The sequence below is a fragment of the Chionomys nivalis genome, chromosome X (genome assembly GCF_950005125.1).
Source record: "Chionomys nivalis chromosome X, mChiNiv1.1, whole genome shotgun sequence".
NCBI classification, from domain to species: Eukaryota; Metazoa; Chordata; class Mammalia; order Rodentia; family Cricetidae; genus Chionomys; species Chionomys nivalis.
Genome location: NC_080112.1, coordinates 27,208,210 through 27,230,079, shown reverse-complemented (window position 1 = coordinate 27,230,079; position 21,870 = coordinate 27,208,210). Strand labels below are relative to the sequence as shown.

The following is a 21,870-nucleotide window of genomic DNA, read 5'->3' as shown; positions in this document are numbered from 1 at the left end:
TCTTCCCTGGTAAGCCAACTCGTGGTGCTACATAAAATATTAGAAATGGGTTAGATCAATATGTAAGAGCTAGCCAATAAGAGGCTGGAACTAATGGGCCAAGCAGTGTTTAAAAGAATACAGTTTCCATGCAATTATTTTGGGGCATAAGCTAGCCATGCGGGCGGCCGGGTGCCGGGGACGCAGCCCGCCGCTCCTATTACAACAGTTTGTCGATCTTGTTGATTTTCTCCAAGAACCAACTTTTTGTTTCATTGATTCTTTGGACTGTTTTCTGTGTTTCTATTTTGTTGATTTCAGCCCTCAGGTTGATTATTTCCAGTCTTCTACTCCTCCTGGGTGCATCTGCTTCTTTTTTTTTCTAGAGCTTTCAGGTGTGCTGTTAAGTCTCCAATGTATGCTTTCTCTGTTTTCTTTAAGTGGGCACTTAGTGCTATGAACTTTCCTCTTAGCACTGCTTTCATCGTGTCCCATAGATTTGAGTATGTTGTCTCTTTATTTTCATTAAAGTCAAGGAAGACTTTAATTTCTTTCTTAATTTCTTCCTTGACCCAGGTGTGGTTCAGTAGTTGACTGTTCAGTTTCCATGAGTTTGTCGTAGGCCTATGCTATCAGATCCAGATATATTAGCCTTCCTTCCTTTTTAAAAATGTCTTTTACTTAATCTAAACTTGTAGAATATATATACATATATATGTAAAATATATAGTTATGCATATATATGGCAAATATTTAAAGGAGAGAATTCTGTATCATGCCTTTAATATTTGCAGGTTTTCCTACAATTTTATTGTTGATGTGTGTGTGTGTGTGTGTGTGTATGTGTATTTAAGAAAATAGTTAATAGTGGAATGAAGCATATAAAATTGCCACTCCTGGTCAAAAAAAAGTTGAATATAGGTCTTTCGCAGGTAGCCACAGTTGCACAAGACTCAAACTAGAGGTTGGCAAGAGACTTGACTCTAGAGGGGCTCGCAGGTGTCCAGGGAGATGTCCCCAGCTGGTACCTTGGGCAACTGAGGAGAGGGAACCTGAAATGACCCTATCCTATACTGATGAATATCTTGCATATCACTTTAGAATCTTCATCTGGCGATGGATCGAGATAGAGACAGAGACCCAATTTGGAGCAACGGACTGAGCTCTTAAGGTCCAAATGAGGAGCAGAAGGAGGGAGAACATAAGCAAGGAAGTCAGGACCACGAGGGGTGCACCCACCCACTGTGACAGTGGAACTGATCTATTGGGAGCCTACCAAGGCCAGTTGGACTGGGACTGAATAAGCATGGGTTGAAACTGGACTCTCTGAACATGGCGGACAATGAAGGCTGATGAGAAGCCAAGGACAATGGCAGTAGGTTTCGATCCTAATACATGAACTGGCTTTGTGGGAGCTTAGCCTGTTTGGATGCTCACCTTCCTGGACCTAGATAGAAGTGGGAGGACCTTGGTCTTCCTGCAGGGCAGGGAATTTGGACTGCTCTTCAGTATCTAGAGGGAGGGGGAATGGAGTGGGGGGAGGAGAAAAGGAGTGGGGATAGGGGAAGGGGAATGGGGGGAGGGGGCACTATGTGGGAGGAGGGGGAGGGAAACGGGGAGGAGGCGGAAATTTTAATTAAAAAAGAATAAAATAAAAAAAATGAAAAAAAAACAAATAAAGGCATTGAAGTATGGTTGAAAAGAAAAGACTCAAACTAGATCAAGCCAGTTAAACATTCTGCCATGGATTTGGAGGTGGCTTCTCGTGCCCTCCCACAATTGAGGAGATGTTGACTGTGGTTTCTGGGAGGAAGAGGTGTTCTACACCCCCAGTGAACAACCCATACATCAATACATGTATAGGCATATGGGAAGCACTAATTAGACTCAGTAGATAACACAAGCAAAACAAGAGAAAACATGAAGTTGGGAAGATGTGCTGGAGAGGCTGGGGTAGTTTGAGTGTAAAGTAGGGTTTGATATGATCGATATACATCACAAATATATATGACATTTTCAAAGAATAAAAAATTGAAAGATTAAAAAAAATACAACTGAAATGTCACTACGCTTAGTCATGAAGGAGTGAAATTATTTGAATAGGATTAGGAGATACGATCTTGTGGGAGCAGGTGTGACTTCGTTGGAGAAAGTGTCCTTGAGAGGTGGGCTTTACAGTTTCAAAAGCACATAACCAGGCTCAGTCTCTCTCTATTTTCTCCTTCTCCGTCTTTCTCTCTTTCCCCACCCCTCTGCAGATCAGTATGTAGTTTTCAACTACTTCTCCAGCACCATGTCTGCCTGTGTGGCACCATGGTCTCTGTCATGATGATAATGGACTAAACCTTTGAAACTGTAAGCAAGCTCCAAATTAAATGCTTTCTCTTATAAGAGTTGCCTTGGTCAAAATGTCTCTTCATAGCAATAAAACAGTGACTAACACACATGGACAAAGGACCATATCTTTAATAAACAGTGTAGGAAAGATTGGGTGTCTACAAACAGAAGAATAAAACTAAATACTTAACCTATATAAACATTATATAGCATATATAAAGTCAAAACAAAATGAATTAGAGATTTACCTGTAAGACCCAAAAGGGTAAGACAACTATAAAATAATTTGGAAAGTGTAGGGGAAAAGTTATATGTCACTGATTTTGTCAACCATTTATTTTGGCAGGGGCGGGGATATGATCTTAGAAGCATAAGAAACAAAAGCAAAAACACAAGTGGGATCACATCTTATAACCTGGATTGACAACAATTTCAATACTTCTGTATAACAAGGGAAACACTCAACAAAGAGACAGTCTAGGTGGTGTGAGAAAATATCTACCCCTGATAGGAAGTAAGTAACAAAGATACAGAGGGAATTCAAATAGGTCAAAATTAAACCCAATAACTTTGTTAAATTTTGGTAAAATTGTCAAAAGAATGCATGTAAATGGCCAATGGGTTTATGAATAGTGCTTAAAACTATCAATTTTAGGTAAAAACAAATCAAGCTCACATGCCATTTATCCTCAGGCCTGCTGGAATAGCTCCTACTACAAAGATGATATGTACAACTGTTAAAGACGTACAGATACAGATAAGGGAATAATTGCACATTGTTACTAGAGAAAAGCAAATTAATAAAGCTGTAATACAAAGTAGCATGGATGCCTTTCAAAAATGAAGATAAAAACTGGCACTACCATATTATTCATTATTCCTTCTATTGGTTATATGGCCAAAGGAAATGAAAAAGACCTTTGCATTCTCATGTTCATTGCAACACTTTCCGGATAGCTAAAATTCTAATCATCTTATTCCATTATTACAAGGGCCCTTCACCTGCAAAAACTGGGAGGTCAGGGAATGTGGGTATAAAAACAATGGGGAGCTATATTTATTCAAAAATAAAGGTATGGTATGTTAGGCTGCAACCAAATCTGGGGCATATCAAGTGAGTACTTTAGAGTCAGGAAAAGAGGTAGCATTGATTAAAACTATACCCCAAAGCAGTAGGAAATTATTGAGATTCTCAAAGCAGATGGGTGTGTGTTTGTGTGAAATAATCAAATGACACTCACTGTTTTATACTGTCTGAAAAGACAAATCCACTTTCCATGCAGAAAAAAAAAAAACCCAGACATTCCAATATATTTGCAGGTGTAAGGTAGGGAAATAAATTACAGACAAAAGTGTCAACACTGTCAAGTAAAGAACAGCTTTTAGCTAGGTAATAATTCTACAGAAATGTACATGTACTCTCTGCTTGAAGGCAAAATAAGAGAACATTTCCTTAGAAAACCACTTAAACTTGCTGTTGGTTTCCAGAGGCTTTTGTTTTTCTAATAACGCCTCCTGGGAAGGCTTGAATGACAATTCATACCGACAAACACTTCTTGTCTAACTACCTAACATGACTTTCAAAAGGATAATGAGTTATAGGTAATCAAGCATTCCATGTCATGCAGTAAAATGGAAGTTGTACTGTGAAACTACTTCACAGTACTCAAGTTTGACAACTTGAATCCCTTTTTTTGTCTGCACCAGCCTCCCCACTGGTTCCTGTTGTAGTACCTAACACAAATAAAGCTCTCAGTACTGAAGGACTTTCAGTAACACAATCAATATGCAGTAAACAGCATATTACTCTGCCATTTCCCCTGTAAAGGGAAGTTAGGATTGCGGAAATATTAATTCTGATCTTTTGTTACTAGAGAAACCAGTCCCTATAACTCACACTCCACCTTAGCTGGATAAGATATAAAAACCTCAAGACTCTAGGGTTGCTCACAATAAATCCTAAGCAGCCGGTAGTGTGTCACCTGAACTGGAATGACTGACACAGGAAGGAGACTGTTTCAAATAATTGTACTGAATTTGATTTTACAGTTTATTATTGCCTTTATTTTATTGACAGAAAAAGCAAGAAATTTCGTGAAAATCGACTGTATAATGCACAACACATTATATACTTTTAATCCCAGCACTTGGGAGACAAAGGCAAGCAGATCTCTGCGAGTTTGAGGCCAATCTGGTCTATGTAGTGAGTTCAAAGGCAGCTAGTGCTATATAGAAATACCGTGTCTCAAACAAAACAAAACAAAACAAAACAAAACAAAACAAACAAATGACAATAATCAAGTCTTGTCACTTCTGACCTTTAATCAGCAAAGATCATCTGTCTTTAATGGAGGTGAAAAAAATCATCACATTAAACCACACAAGTTTGACATTTTATCTTTCTAATCTTTTTGCATTCATCAACTACTATTCCTAAGTACATAGAGGTTGATGAGTTCTAGGTGTGTTTGTCGGAGAGCACACATGTCATAGCATATGTGTGGAGGTAGAGGAAAACTTTGAAGGTAGTTTGAATGTAATTGGCCCCCATAAGTTCATAGGGAGTGGCAGCATTAGGAGGTGTGGCTTTATTGGCCTTGATGAAGAAAGTGTGCCACTACAGAAGTAGGCTTTGAGATCTCATATTTGCTCAAGCCATGCCCAGTGTCTCAGTTCACTTCCTGTTGCCTGTGGGCCAAAGATATATGACTCTCAGCTCCTTATCCAGCACTATGTCTGCCTACATGTCACCAAGTTTCCTGCCATGATGATAATGGACTAAACCTCTAAAACTATAAGCCACCCAATTAAAATATAAGAGTTGCTATGGTCATAGTGACTCTTCATAGCAATAGAAACCCTAACTAAGATAAGTAGGTTCTCTCTTTCCACCCTTTTATAGATTCTGGGGATCAAACTCAGGTCACCAGGCCCACAGAGCGATTGCTTTTACCTGTTGAGCCATCTCAGAAGCCTATGTGTTATAAGGCTATGTCTTTAAAATTTGGAAAACATGGAACCATCAAGATGGTTTAGCAGATAAGAACTTGCCAGCAAGCCTGGTGCAATCTCCAGGAGCCACATGGCAGGAAAGAATGGACTTCTATGAGTTGTTCTTTGTCCTTCACACATGCTTATTATTATTATTATTATTATTATTATTATTATTATTATTATTATTATCGTAGCCATACTTATTCTTTGATGGAGGAGTCACATGGATATTGTGAAGATAGATGTTGTGGATCACCATTTGGTAAAGTACATTACCTTCTTTCATGATTTCTTCAGTCTTTTTGTCAGTAGACTTATGCTTAACAAAGAAGTTTGAATCTTTCACATACAGTTTAGCTCCTGGTAGAAGATGGGCTAAACCATCAACTGTTATAATATTGTTGACAGCCATTTCTCAGTTCCTTCTAATGTGCATTCTGAACAAAATCTATGCAGAGCAGAGGGAGAAGAAAAGATTCAAGTCTTCTAACTTTGTAGAAATGTGGTTGTGGCAGTCATATTACATTTGATAGGAAACTCTGTTGCTTCTGATGGAGACAAGTACTTATAACTCACCCTCTCTGCCAGGACAAGATGTATGCACAGGGTCTTATGCAGACAGCACAAAAGGAAGTTCGTGACAAGGTAGCTGCTGTGTCCATACAGTATGAGCCAGCGGCTTTAGTTTTACAGTGCTTAGATGTTGGGCTGTACATCCAATCTGTACTGAATCTTTAATATTAAAAGACTTGGTAAATTCTAGGTGAGCTTAGAGTAAGTCTTTATAGGTATGTTAGAGGAAGAATACATCTCTTGTGTGGTTAGAACAGGGACTTGAAAATGGCATGATTTGTACAAACACAAACCTTTATTTGCAAAATGGATTGCTATGATTAGCTAAAAAAAAAGGAGCAGAGATTGGTACTAAAACATTTGCATAAGGGAATTTTGTGACAGGCACAAAAGGGAAGCTATTGTGGTTGGTATGAGTACAAATCTTCATTTACATAAGAAGTTTATATAAATGGTACAAAACAGGCAATTCAATAATCTATTCAAAACTGACAATGCTGTATTTAGTTTAAATCTTCATTTGCGTGAGATGATTATGTCAGCCGTGAAACTAAATAATGCTATGATTGGTGCAAACACAGTCGTTTATTTGCATAGGAAGGCTGTTATTATTGGTAAAGTAGTCATTGATATGATTGGTTCAAACAGTCTTCATTTGCAATGATTGGTGCAAAACAATCTAATAAAAAAAAGTGACAGTGTTATAATTGGGATCAATAAAATCTTCATTTGCATCAAAATTGTGCTATAATTGGTCTAAAGAAGACTACTAGAAAAGAAACAGTGCTGTGATTGGTGAAAATACAAATTTTCATTTGCATAAGATGCTTATTACATATGGCAAAAATAATCTTGTACTGCAGTGATTGGTCCAAACCACAACCACTTATTTGCACAGAAGGCTTTTTTTTGTGTGATTGGTATAAACGTGCTGTAAATGGTCCAACCACAAACCTTAATTTCTATAAACTTATAACTTTCAGTCAGTTACAAAATGGAGAATGTTGTGATTGGTCCAAATGCAGTACTTCTTTGCATAGGAGGACTTAGGTGACTTGTTTAAAAGTGATGGTTTAAAAATAAGCCTTCATTTGTATGAGAGTTTTGTTGTAACTAGTATAAAACTTTTCACTCTTGTGATTGGTCCAAATTTGTAGAGTAGGGGCATTGTGACAAGTATAAAAGTAATGGCTGTGATTGGTCCCAAAACAAGCATTTATTTGTATGATAAGCTTGTTGGAACTAGTACAAAACTAATCAATTTTGTGATTGGTTCAAACACAGTACTTCATTTGCATACAGGATTATTGTGACATATATAAAAATACAAACTTCAATTTGCATAAAATACTTCTGTCAGTGATAAAATGGAGAATGCTGTGATTGGTCCAAACATAAACCTTAATTTGCATAGTAGGGCTATTATGACCTATATAAAAGCAATGGCTGTGTTGGTTCAAAAATAAACCTTCATTTGCATAAGAGACTTGTAGTAACTGCTATAAAACTTACCACTCTTGTGATTGGTCCAAACACAGTCCTCCATTTGCATAGTAGACTTATTGTGATATATATATATATATGTGTGTGTGTGTGTGTGTGTGTGTGTGTGTGTGTAAGTGCTATGACTGGTTCAAATATAAATCTTAATTTGCATAAGATGCTTATTTCTGTCAGTGACTGTATAAGATGCTTAGTTCTATCAGTAACAAAATGGAGAATGCTGTGATTGATTCAATTACAGTCCTTCATTTGGGTAAGAGCACTTATTTGACTTTAAAAGTGATGGCAGCAGCAACAGTGAAAGTGTGGCAATATTGAATAATGGACATAACAATGAAAATAGTTGACTATTTTATTTATAAGAGTACAAATGCAAGACAATGAGGAATGAAAGAAGTAGAAAGTGTGTATAGTTGCAGTTTAAGGATAAAAGGTCTTTAAGAGGCAGAGAAAGGAAACTGCTGGTACTATTCACTAGAGGTGTTCCATAGAATTGTCTTTAGGACTTAAGCTTCTCACTTATCCATTACTCTACGACGCAATTGTGAATAGTAAGAAGTCTTGATGCCTAAGTTGAACCAGAAGCTGTATTGCTAGCTATTAACAAGGGCACTTAAGAATTTTAAAACTTTATTTTATACAGGGCATATATATCCTAAAATTTTTATGAGTTGTTTACACTAACTTTAAGGGCAATAGTTTACAAACTCCACAAGCAAGTCAAATTTAATTTCTAAGTCTCAACTTCTTTATCTATAAGATGGGGAGAATATTACTTAACTCATGGGGTTGTAGCTATTAACTACCAGTGAGTGATGTTGCCACTGATAATGCTATGGGTAACATGACTTGGTTTTTCTCTCTAATATTGCTTACTTTCTATATGAGGAGAGAGCCACTTGTTGTGCCTGGCCTCTTAGTCCAGAAATAAGCACACAGAAACTGTATTAATTAAATCACTGCTCGGCTAATTAGCTCTAGCTTCTTATTGGCTTACTCTCACATGTTAATTTAACCCATTTCTATTGATCTGTGTATCACCCCCAGGTCGTGGCCAACCAGCAAAGTTTCAGCATGTCTATCTCTGGTGATGGCTCTATGGCATCCCCTGACTCAGCTCTTCCTTCTCCCACCATTCAGTTCAGCTTTCCCTGACTACCTAAGTTCTGCCTTGCTATAGGTCCAAAGCATTTTCTTTATTCATTAATGATAATCACAGCACATATAGGGGGCTCCCACATCAATTTTCAAATTAGTTATATCTATTGGGTCTGATTTTTTTGTGGCTATCCTATAATTATGACCATACTGTGTTTTCAATATTTTTATTCCAACCACTACATCTTACCTCACTGGCAAGTTATCAGCTTATGATCAGAAGGATAATATATTTAGAGTTAAGAGAACCAGGCAGGCCAAAGACATTGTTTTGACTATTAGAAGAGAAAAAAGAAAAAAAACATTTTCTTTTCTGAACAGTATAACGCAGACTATAGAATGATCACCCACTTAAAGCTAATAATGCACAGGTTTAGTATTCGTGGAGCTAGGATGAGAGGTCAACAATGTGTGTACCCTGAAAGTGAAGTCAAAGAAGAATAGAAAGCCGAGACTCCAAGGTCTAGGTAAGATTTGCCAATCTGGGTCAAGCTACTAATCAATGCAAATACTACCAAGCTTTTATTGACAGTTTACAATGTGCCTAACAGAATGCTGACAGGCTTACAGAAAATGCTTATTCAAACATAATACCAATTTTCTTTCTTTCTTTTTTTTTTTCAAGACAGGGTTTCTCTGTGGCTTTGTAGCCTGTCCTGGAACTAGCTCTTGTAGACCAGGCTGGTCTCGAACTCACAGAGATCCGCCTGCCTCTGCCTCCCAAGTGCTGGGATTAAAGGTGTGCGCCACCACCACCCGGCCCAATTTTCTAAGAGAACCAAGCACTTCAGATATCCCAGGTCTCAGAGTTGTAGTGACAGATACCATACTGATAATTATGTTACAAATTAGAATATCAAGGTTTAGAAAGTAACTTACTCAAAATCACATAGGCATTTTGCAGCCATGAGGGAACCAATGCTTATTTCAGTTCACTATCTTTACCGAATGTCCTTTTGCTACAACATATAAAGAATAATCTCTGGCAGCATAAATATAGCCTTTTCATTCTCCTTCTTACTTAGAAACTGACAGTAAATGTCAAGAAATTTACTTGGTTATAATAAATTCAAGGTTTTGTTGTTCTAGGATTGAACATGCTAGATTACATGACCATTTTACGAACTCTTAAAGTAAAAATATTTTGGTTAGTAGTTGCTTTATCGTGTGAGCCAAGGAGACCATTCCTGCCTATGCTGTGGACTGTAGGGAATGAAAAAGAGAGATAATGTTGTGAAATTGGTCATACTCTGTGGATATGTTTTTGATGGCATAAAAACAAAGGCTTTCTTGTTATAATAGGATAATGTAGGATGGTCTTTAGCAATCCATGAATATCTATAAATGATAAATGGATTCCAGTAATAAAAGTTATTCATGTATGATTACATGGTTTCTTATATAACATCCATCTATGAAGAGCTTCTAAAATAATTGATTTATAATATCTATTAAAAATTATAATAACATTTGTTATTACTTGAAAATAGAAGCCTTCAGCATTTTCAGGCCTGAACTATCGCATTTGCTCAGGCTTGTCTAATTGTGTAGCTGGTGGACTAATCTGAAAGTATTTCCTACCTTGGGCTGAAGCACAAACCACTCATCACATGGGTTTTCAAAGTTCCATGAGTCAAAAGCTATTTCCACTTCTCCAAGAAAACTGTTGTGTCCAAAGCGATCGTAGTGCCAGACTGAGAGCTGCAGAGTTCTTGTTTCCAGCTGGGTGTGGCTGATGGTATACTACAAATGAGATGTAAAGAATCACACTCTGCAGCAAGGATTCGATCTAATTGTAGAGCAGGCTAAAGTTTATTTCACCAATTTTCAGACCATAGGCATCAGCAATATGAAAAAAAAAACTGATACTTTTGTTACAATTGAAGATATGCTTTAAAACACATTTTAGGTTTTACCTAGTTAAGAAATATATATACATGCATACATACACATTACAATATACATGTATACATACATACACACACATATATACATATTAATAAACAAATTATTATAGGGGTCAACAAACCTCAAGGACAATATTGAAAGTATTAGGTGAGGAGGAATGTTCTTTTCAATTTTACTTGGTTTTCTTTTTTTGTCATTTCCCTGTTTGTTTTTGTCAAGTCTACTTTGTAGCTCTAGGTTTAATATAACCATACTCCAACTTACTAATTCATAATAAAAAAACCTCGAATACAGACAAGTATTAACATGTGAAATTGTAGCCTAAACTTCATAAATCCCAGTAGAAGTTAAAAAGCACACACAGGTTTAGCAGAAAATAAATACTATGGGGTTTGCAGCATAATATCTTCCAGCAGAATGTTCAGCATGGTCACGTGACCACATATTCTCTAATCTTCTGTTGTTCTGTATATCCATCTGGGTCACGCTTCAGACTGACTTATTTCTGAGCTTGGATTTGCATGTATCCCTGTCCCAGCTGCTACCATCATGACTAACTTTAGCTCTCTATCTCCTGAATTTATATGTCACCGTGATTATGTGTTCTGCTTGGGATCATCTTTGCTATCCTATTATGACCACTGGATTCATAGTCAGCCTGCATTTGTTCATTTTTCATTTGGCCTGTCTTAATATTTACCCCTGCTTCCACACTAACGCATGTGGACTACTTGTGGCTTTCTTCCATTGCTACTGCTCAATGTGATAAACTCTGAATCCATTACTCTGAGCACAAGTTAAAACATTTCCCCATGATTACTAATATTAATTTATTTTATCTTTCCTCTGTCTTTCTTACCAGGCCATGTGGATCCAGAGTGAAAGAAGGGGTTGTTTATGACTACCCATTAGAAATAGAAATTTCTTTAGAATTTAGAACCCAAGGTCTGGCTCATGTTTTAGCTAGACATTTTCTGAGACTTCTCAAACCTGACCTTGCATTGCTAGTGCTCGTCAACCACACACTTATATTTATCCAAACTCAGAGATCCTAATAAGAAACAGCACAAAGCAATAAATATGTACAAAATGATTTGCTGAGTTAGTGACAAAGTCCATTTAAGAAAATGTTCAAGAAAGCTGATTTCTCAAAGGAGCAACTTATTTTGTGACAAGATATACCATCTTAGATTTAAATTGCAATTTCCTGGCTCATCTTGACATAAGGCACAATCCCAGAAACAGTGGAGAATGACCAGAGCAAGGATAGTTTACTGTTTTTTCTTTTCTATAAACTTCCAGAAAGTTAATAACATTCAAATTCAAGCTTTCCAAAACACATACAAACTTTGGAATTCACAAATACTCCATTTAGTTATTTCTTCATTTCTTTTTGGTATCTTTGTATTTTTGAAACAGGGACTAGTCTTATTCTGTAGGCCAAGCTTGTTTGAATGTCACCATGCTATCTCAGACTAGCCTTGAACTTTTAACAATTTCCCTGCCACAACCTTCTGACCTGGAGTTTATTATAAACCAAAGAAGTTCTAGTTAATATGATATTAGTCCCTATATTGGTATTTATTTACCTTCAGTGTTTCATTAAATTCTGGATTGGTGCCTGTTCTAATTTTGGTCTTGCGCTTATTGTTTCGAGACTTGTCTGGAAGAAGGTATGACTTGACGTAACTGTAAATAACAAAGCATAAAAAAATCATTATTTACAAACTTATACTTTACTAGAAATATTCCAGGACTTCAGTGAGTAAAGGGAATGGGTAAGTGGATAAAAGATATAGAATGAAGAGACTTCAGTCTGTCTAACAGGGTGTCATAAATACAATTCTGGGCTTTCTATAAGAAAAAAGCAGTGTTGTATATTGGTGGAGAATTACCCATGCATCAGTGCTTTTGATAGCCTTGGGTTTTTAGCTTTTCTATATCTGTTTCCTCAAATATAGAAAGTGGGATAGCAGCAATACCTAACTCATGAAACATATATGAGGAACTGCCATATTGTACTACTGCACAAATGGAATCTGCTAACATCAGTGATCCTACAACTTTTTCTGAGATATATGTCTCTCCATTACTAGCCCTATCTTCTGATGTCAGGGCATAGGGTCAATTGGAGTGAATGAAAGAAAGCAAGCAGTAAAACGAAAGCAATGGAAAATGGCAACTCGACAGAATTTCAACGCCATCCCTTGGCTTGTGTTGGCTAGCCGTTTTAGAAGCATCTTGGGACAGAGATTGAAACATATTATACTAGAGTTCTGAAACACATTCACTGGGGTTTTAGATGATTCCTTTCTAGGCAAGTCAAAATAATTATGTTTGCCATTTAGCCATCTAAAATTTAGAGAGTATAAAATGAGCAACAAGTCAACCCCCCCCCTCTGAGAAGCTATTTATGATTGAGAGATGCTGGGAGAGAGAAATGGATTTCGTCAATGGCGTAACACTGGGTATAATCAAGTATACTCCAAAGCCAGCCTCACGCTCAGGTGTAGTTGACTAACACAAATTGGATTCTGTGTTGCTTTGTGTGTGTGTGTGTGTGTGTTGTAGATGTGCATATGCACACACACATGCACACACATGCTTTAGTTTTGTTCTAAGAGAGAGAAAGAACAAAGTTGGTAGGGGGAATCTGGGAGGGTTGAGAGGGAAAAGAATATGATCACAATATAGTGCATGAAAAATATTTTAAACAATCAGCACAACACTCTTAGACATCATGCTGTGTGCCAATATGTCAGTTTTCTTCCTCCACAAGTGGCCTCTGTTAGTCCTGAGTCATTTAAACGCCTCTTTCAAATCAGGTAATCAGGGATACAATATTTATACTCATACTCCAGAGAATATGTAGAACTACAGTATAGGAAGGAAATGAAAAGTAGCTTTCTTTCTTTCTTTCTTTTTTCTTTCTTTCTTTCTTTCTTTCTTTCTTTCTTTCTTTCTTTCTTTCTTTCTTTCTCTTTCTTTTTTGTTTGTTTTTTGAGACAGGGTTTCTCTGTGTAACAACCTTGGCTGTCCTGGAACTCTCTTTGTAGACCAGGCTGATCTTAAACTCACAGAGATCCTCTTGCTTCTGCCTCCCAAGTGCAAGTGCTAGGATTAAAGGTGTGTACCACCATGCCTAGCCACAAGTAGCTTTCTAAGGTTTTTTATTTTGTTTGCTTGGTTGGTTTATCAAAACAGAGTTTTGTTGTATAATAGTTATGGCTGTCCTGGAATTGCTCTGTAGACCAGGGTGGCTTTGTTGTTGGGATTAAAGGCATGCACTGCCACCTCCTGACTCTGAGAAGGTTCTTAACTAAAGGTAATCCTTAACTTCTTCTGAAAAGGACATATGCGTGACATGGAAAAGTGAAGACAGAGAAGGCAGTACTAGAGACAGCTCTGGAGCATCCCATGTACTTACGCATCTGTCCTCTGTCTCTTTTCATCACCGATGGCCAGGTTTCTGCAATTCTTGACAAAAATGTAGAGGCTGCCAGTTTTGTAGCAGTAGCTGATGTGGAGAAGAATTTCCCCGGTTACCTTCACGTTGCCATAGTCTCCTGTCTCACTGTAAACACTCATCATGCTGTTAAGGCTGGTCTGTAGTAAACAAGATGAAGAAAGTCAGCCAGTACTATTCTCAGGCTCTATGCACAAACTCCACCCCCTTTAGTCAATGTTAGTTGGTGTTCTATGTAACTAGCAGGGGAGTCAAAGGTGAGGGAAGGACGCAAGTTAATACCTTTGCTTGTTTTGCTGGTGCTGCACAAAATTCTAACCTGAAAAGAATACCCACTTAGCTTCATCAGTAAGGGAGGCAGGAAGCTTGCTGAGAGAGGAACTATCTCCTTTAGGTTAGCTAAAATCCTTTATTCATGTCTTCTAAGGAATACGGAGTCATTTGGAGATTTCTAATATAATCTTGCTTCTCCATCCCTGTCACTGTCTACTTTTTTTGCTGATAGACTCAAATGCAATATATTTACATATCTAGACTATAATGATCAGAAGAAAGAAAAGTTCACTCTACATTATGAGTTAACAAAAATCTTAGCATCTTTCTTTGCACTCTCAAGGTTTGTGTCACCACTCCTCAGGAAACCACAGCTACAGCCTTAACAAAGGCATGGCTAGACATCCTATACTCACAGGGTGTCAGTTCCCCAGCTTCGTAGCTGTGGGAATACATAGGTAGTTTAAAAACCATGGCTTTGAAATTCCATGGAATAGTAAATGACCTAAATACAGCACCAAGAAATTAAGGACCTCATTTAATAAAAAAAAAACATAAAAAATTCATTAAGGGTGAATAAAAATTCTGTCAAAACATTCAGAACATAATATACATATTTTAAATCAATGTAGCATTATTATTAAGTACCAGAAATAAAGATTCTGTATCTTAGTAACATGATGGAAACGAAAGCCCTATGACATTCATGAATGATGCACTAGTTTCATTAACCTCTTATTCACCACTGAGAAGCAAAGACTACAGAAGTACAAAGAATGTAGAATTTTCATTCATTTATATACATGAATATATATCTGTATCTATATCTCATCTATCCATCATATATCATGTGTGGATACATGAATGTATCTATATTTCTATCTATTTATTTCTGTGTCTGTATATGTCCATGATTGGATTTTATTGTTATTGTTTTTAAAAGGCTATTGTGTTTTAAACAGGATGTATTTTTTCAAGAAACAGGATTATTTGACTTAGTTCATAATCTCTTTTAAACAGAAGTCAAAGGCAAGAATGAACCAATAATTTTAAAATTGCATATAAGCTTTTTTTTCTTTTATTATATAGCCCAAGATGATCTTGAACACATGATCCTTCTGCCTGTGCTTCCTCCAGCAAATCTTACAGATGTGAGCTATCACAACCCACACAAGCGATTTCTTAAAGAGAATCAATAAGTAAGAGAATTTGTCTTTCTTATTCTTAAAATAATGCAACAGAATTTAAAATGTTAGCTACATAAAAGTCTACTGAGGATCATTTTAGAATGAAGATTAAGTCTGGATTAGAGTCTGACATTTTAGTTTTTCTACAGACAACTAGATCTTAGGGCCCAAATAATGTGTGCTTGTACCCCCAGAGTACCACTGTAAACTCAAGGAGTACCAAAAAAGATTTAAAAGGGAAACACAGCTATAGCAGCATACATCAAACAGCATACAGAGTTGGCAAAGCACTAACTAGCAGATTGCAGTGTTATTATTAAGATCATACTTTATTTTTATAATGAATTACTGTTTGTGATATGATGAACTTTTGACAATTTTTTCAATCTAAAAAAATCCATTAAAATCTATTAGAATGCAGGCATGGTGGTGCATGCCCTTCATCTCAGAATTTGGGAAATGAAGGCAGAAGGGTCTTGAGTTTCTCAAACAAAATGAACTTTTCTCAAGGCAAAAAAAACAAAAACAAAAACATTAATTTCAGTTGAACATGGTGATATCTAATGAGATTCTAAGATCTGAAAAACTATATAGTACTCAGCAAGTACACACATGCTGTTAGTAAGTAATGGAAACACTTAAGTTCAGAACTTAATCACTATTTGAAAAAAGAATAATTCAGGTAAATTAAAAAAATTCTGTTCTTAAGTTTTTGGGAAACTAGTCCTTACTTCTCACTTAGGAGTTACATTAAAGAATTATTGAGATTCTAGGGGCTGCATAAATTGGGAAAGTTTGGGGGTCCATGGTTATACAATAGTGTTGATATATGGACCATCGTTCAAGCCTTAAGAGCTTCATGAATGAACCTCAACTAATCTACACAAGAAGAAACTCTGGTTCACAAATTTGTTAGTAAAACTAAGCCATAGAGGAATGTTGGGAGCTGCATACCCTCAGACCCTGAACTTTCTATAACTTTTGCCTGCTGGAAGTAAACAACTTGTTTTTCTATGCTTGCAGCTGCTCTGAGCACAAAACCCACATGAGTTCCTGATGACAAGGGAATGGTTTATGGAAGGCTTGCATTAGAAAATCCCGAGAGCTAAGGCATGGCCACTAGTCAAGGAGAGTACTATATAAGCTGCCTTGGAACATAATAAAATTGGCATTGTTGCTTCAAGAGTGACCCACATCTCCGTGTATTCTTTAATCTCCAGACCCTTGCCTGACCACAGTTCCAGGTGTGCAGGATGCCACAGAGGAAAGTTTTGGGTTTCTAGTCAAAAGCCCTGTGGACTACAACTCAACACCTTCTTGTATAACTGACCCATACTTTCAACACAGCCTCCTGTAACTATATGATCAGACAAGGATGAGGGATCCCTACGAGTAGAAAAAATTTAAGGAGATACAAAATTGAGACTTAGGAGGATATAAATTAATTATGACAATTTTACTACTGATAAACCACTTTTTTTTTTAAATCAAAACATGGCTGTGACTTAAAATAGAGATACTCATCAATAAACCATTTTGGGACACGTCTTTTGACAGGTACTCAGATTCTAACATTTAATGAACTGGAACTATTGAGATGTGTCAGCTTATGAATCCCTTCTGAAAGGAGTATCTGGCTGTGTACCAGTCAGAAAACAAGTGGAACTGCTAATCCAATCGTATTTCTCATACCATGGAACTTCTGAAGTATGGTTGGGAAGGGGAAAATAGCAAGGGTGAAGACTCACGGTGTCTGAATTGGCATCAGGCACATTTAGGTAGCTCCTCTTCCTATCAGATCCTGCTTGGGAGTTCTTTAAGGATGCCATCCAATGACCAAAAGAAAAAGGGTATTAGAGCATCGAAATCAGAGAAGCAAAGAAACGCACAGGTACACAGACTGGTAGATACAATAGCATGTTGGTAGCTAAAGGCTCTCAAAGGGGATTTTTAACTCAAGGCAAGAGCAGAGTTTTCCTTGAAGACATTGGGAAACTCTGGACAGTTCTTTTGAGTAGGAAAGAAAGGAAAGTAGGGATGTTTTGTAGGAAAATGGCTGGCAGTAGTGCAGAGAACAGTTGGGGAATTGTGAGAATGATATGAGAAGAACTTATCAACAGAGAATTGGAATAATTTATAGACTTCAGATGACTAGGCCTAAATTAGAAAATGAAAAAATTTAAGAATTTCTGCAGATATTTACAAAACAATTGTGTATGTTTATAGGAGTGCCAAAGACTCATGCACCTGTCAATGATCATATCATCGTAATTAGCCTTTCTAACTCCTTCACCATTTAATTTTTTTGTGTTGTGAGTCTTCAAACTCTTTTTTATCCAGGATTTTATAAAATGGAAATGAAGAGAGTTCAAAAGCTGGATGATGATCATGGCAGAAAAAGAAAGGATTCAAGAATCAAAATAGAGTGCAAGATGGTGTATGGGCATAGGGCAAGCAGGAACCTGCGACAGCTTGGGAAATATGATCAAACTTTACCACCTCTTGAAAATGCACAGGGAATGAACAAGAGAAAGAAAGTTTCTGTGAGAATGTTTACCATTGAAAGGCCTGTTGCCAGACTGTGGGGACTTGCAGAAAACCCAGAGGACACTAAGTCATTGGCATCATCTTCAGCATCTTCTAAGGAGTTCTAGAAAGGATGTAAAAGACAATAGTTTAGCTTATTTCTACCATAGGAGGATATCATTTTATTTTATTTTATTTTATTTTGGTTTTTTCGAGACAGGGTTTCTCTGTGGCTTTGGAGCCTGTCCTGGAACTAGCTCTGTAGACCAGGCTGGTCTCGAACTCACAGAGATCCGCCTGCCTCTGCCTCCCAAGTGCTGGGATTAAAGGCGTGCGCCACCATCGCCCGGCGAGGATATCATTTTAAATGAAATAAAGGTTTCTTTATTTTCATTGAATTCAAGGAAGACTTTAATTTCTTTCTTTATTTCTTCCTTAATCCAGGTATGGTTCAGTAGTTGACTGTTCAGTTTCCATGAGTTTGTAGGCTTTCTGGGGGTAGCATTGTTGTTGAATTCTAGCTTTAATCCATGGTGATCTGATAAGATACAGGTGGTTACAGATTTTTTTTGTAACTGTGGATGTTTGCTTTGTTACCGAGTATGCGGTCAATTTTAGAAAAGGTTCCATGAGCTGCAGAGAAGAAGGTATATTCTTTGTTATTTGGGTGGAATATTCTAGAGATGTCTGTTAAGTCCATTTGATTCATTACCTCCATTAATTCTCTTATTTCTCTGTTAGGTTTCTGTCTAATTGACCTGTCCATTGGTGAGAGAGGAGTGTTAAAGTCTTCTACTATTAATGTGTGCGGTTTGATTGCTGCCTTGAGTTTTAGCAATGTTTCTTTTACGTACATGGGTGCTTTTATATTAGGGACATAGATATTCAGGATTGAGACTTCATCCTGATGAATTGTTCCTGTTATGAGTAGAAAATGTCCCTCTCCATCTCTTCTGATTGATTTAAGTTTGAAGTCAACTTTGTTAGAAATTAGTATGGCCACACCTGCTTGTTTCTTAGGTCCATTTACTTGATAAGCCTTATCCCAACCCTTTACTCTGAGTAGGTGTCTGTCTTTGTGGTTGAGGGGTGTTTCTTGTAAACAGCAGAATCCGGGCAAAAAATTGGAATCTTGGGGGTAGGGTGGGATGGGGGTAAGGGGAGATGGAGAGAGAAAAGTGTGAAGGAGAGGATGAGGGGAACTTGGGGAAACGGGATGATTGGGGACATAGGAAGGTTGGATATGGGAGCAGGGAAACTCATATCTTAGTTAAGGGAGCCACCTAAGGGTTGGCAAGAGACTTGAACTTGGAGTGGCTACCAGGTGCCCAGGGCAATGTCCCCAGTTAGTTCCTTGGGCACCTGAGGGTAGGGAACCTGAAATGAACCTATCCTATAGCCATACTGATGAATATCTTGCATATCACCATAGAACCTTCATCTAGCGATGGATGGAGATAGAGACAGAGACCCACACTGGAGCACCGGACTGAGCTCCCAAGGTCCTAATGAGGAGCAGAAGGAGGGAGAACATGAACAAGGAAGTCAGGACCACGAGGGGTGCACCCACCCACTGAGACAGTGGGGCCGATCTATTGGGAGCTCACCAAGGCCAGCTGGACTGTGACTGAAAAAGCATGGGATAAAACCGGACTCTCTGAACATGGTGGACAATGAGAGCTGATGAGAGGCCAAGGACAATGGCACGGGGTTTTGATCCTACTTCATGTTCTGGCTTTGTGGGAGCCTAGACAGTTTGGATGTTCACCTTCCTAGACCTGGATGAAGGGGGGAGGACCTTGGACTTTCCACAGGGCAGGGAACCCTGATTGCTCCTGGGACTGGAGAGGGAGGAGAAGAGGAGGGGCGGGAGGGGGAGAGGGGCGGGAGGAGGGAGAGGGAAATGGGAGGCGGGGAGGAGGTGGAAAATTTTTTCATTCAATAAAAGAAAAGAAAAAAAAGAAAAAAGAAGAAAAAGAAAAAAGAAGAAAAAAGAAAAAAAAAGAAAAAAAGAAAAAGAAAGAAAGGTTTATCTCACAAACAGTTTGAAAATCAAAGAAAAACAGGTTTAGGTTTTTGCACTTCCAGTTAACCTTAATTACAAAATCAAAGGAGTAGACAGGGGCTGGGCATTAGAGGCTCTCTTTTCTAGCATCACTTTCTTGAAGGAAATTTGGAATCCTTCAGACCTGGGTTTAATTTCCACCGTCCTGGTCTCTAAGGCTTGTGTATTGGACAATACAGAAGATATTTAGTTCAGAATTGCACCCCACTCTGCTGCCACACACACCTCTCTCTCACACATACTCTCCCTCTTTCTCCAATCTCTTTCTACCCTATCTCTGTTATGATTTCTTTCTTATCTAAATAATTTTTAGCAATGCATTTTTAACATAAAAATTCATGAATGATTTTGTTTTTTGTAATTCATGAGTTCCATTTTTTTGTTTTTGATGCTTAATATAAGTGCTATAGGATTAGTGATTTTGACTGGTATATTTTAAACAGAATTAAAAGACTTGTTTAATATGTTTCCTTTATTTTCTGTTTCTTTCATCTTAGCTATTTTTAAGTATAACTTGGCCAATTTATATAATGACATTTGCTTTTAAAATGTTTGCAGTAATTCTAAGATTTCTTCTTTGCATAAGTATATTTGAACCTAAACTGCTTTTATTGTGGGCTTTTGTTGGGTGTGTTTTGGAGGTCATGCTATATTTAAGTAGGTTTTTAAAGGTTTGAGTCTAAAATAGTTTTCTTAAAATAATTTAAAACTATTACTGCTTTCATCTTGTACTCAGTGTTACCATAGAAAACTGATATTAACTTGATCTTTGTTTATTTATATTTATAAATAATATTTCTACTGTAAGTTTTTAAGAATTTAATATTTCTGGGTGTGAATTATTATTTATTTATCATCTTGAATACTTTCAATCTAGACATTTCTTTAAAGTATGGCAAAAATATCCTTACTGCTGCATCAACTAGTGCTTTTTCTGTATTTACTACATTTCCTATTTCTGAGTGTACACTTATAAACTGGTTACAACACAAACTTCTAGTCATCATGTCTCTTTACTTTGTTATTTTATTTAATTATTTTTAAAAGAAAACAATCTTTTTTCATTATATATACCAATTCAAGTTTCCACCCCCTCCTCTCTTCTCATTCCCTCCACATACCCCCAACCGCACCCCCAATCACTCTTCAGAGAGGGTAAGAAACATTGTTTTGTGGAAGGCCCAAGGCCCTCCCTACTATATCTAGGCTGAGCAAGTTAGCCATTCAAAGAGAATGAGTTTCCAAAAAGCCAGTACAAGCAGTAGGGATAAATCCCAGTGCCACTGCCAATGGACCCCCAGTCTTTTCCAGCCATGCAACTGTCAACCACATTCAGAGGGACTAGTTTGGTCTTATGCTTGTTCCTTCCCTGTCCTGCTAGAGTTGGTGAGCTCTCATTAGCTCAGGTAAACTGCTTCAGTGGATGAACCCATCATGGTCTTGACCTCTTTCCTCATATTCTCATTCCTTCTACTCTTCAACTGGACTTTGGAAACTCAGCCCAGTGCTTCATTGTGAGTCTCTGCCTCTGTTTCCATCAGTTGCTGGATGACGGCTCTATAGTGTTATTTAAGATATTCATCAGTCTGACTACAGGTCAAGGCCAGCTCGGGCACCCTCTCCTCTATTGCTTAGGGTCTTAGCTGGGTTCATCCTTGTCTCTTTACTTTCTTTTAAAAGTAGACTATTACAAAAACTTCTAAGATGAGATGGGATGTGTTCAAAAGTGTGTTCATGCATTCCTAAAAGTAGAAAGATTAATATAAAGAATTCATAGTAACAACTATTCAGCTTTAAAGTCTTTCACACACGAAGGTGACTATTTGTCTTTTTACTATTGAATGTAGGGTACCCATATATATGTTCAAGACAGAAGTTCTTAACAAATATATGATTTACAA

The 21,870-nt window shown here is 37.4% G+C and overlaps 1 protein-coding gene across 2 annotated transcripts in view; it reads right to left on the bottom strand.

Moving 5' to 3' along the window:
* The window catches only part of Sytl5 (synaptotagmin like 5), a 317,882-nt gene that overhangs the window by 21,535 nt on the left and 274,477 nt on the right, over positions 1-21,870 (bottom strand). Inside the window, exons 11-15 of one of the 2 annotated variants that reach the window (XM_057760021.1) lie at positions 17,936-18,028; positions 17,127-17,192; positions 13,880-14,058; positions 12,042-12,141; positions 10,126-10,287 (exon numbers count right to left, since the gene is read on the bottom strand). In XM_057760021.1, coding sequence (XP_057616004.1) covers positions 10,126-10,287; positions 12,042-12,141; positions 13,880-14,058; positions 17,127-17,192; positions 17,936-18,028 — 600 coding nt within the window. The remainder of the gene's footprint in view (positions 1-10,125; positions 10,288-12,041; positions 12,142-13,879; positions 14,059-17,126; positions 17,193-17,935; positions 18,029-21,870) is intronic. The other variant, XM_057760023.1, reaches the window with a different exon arrangement.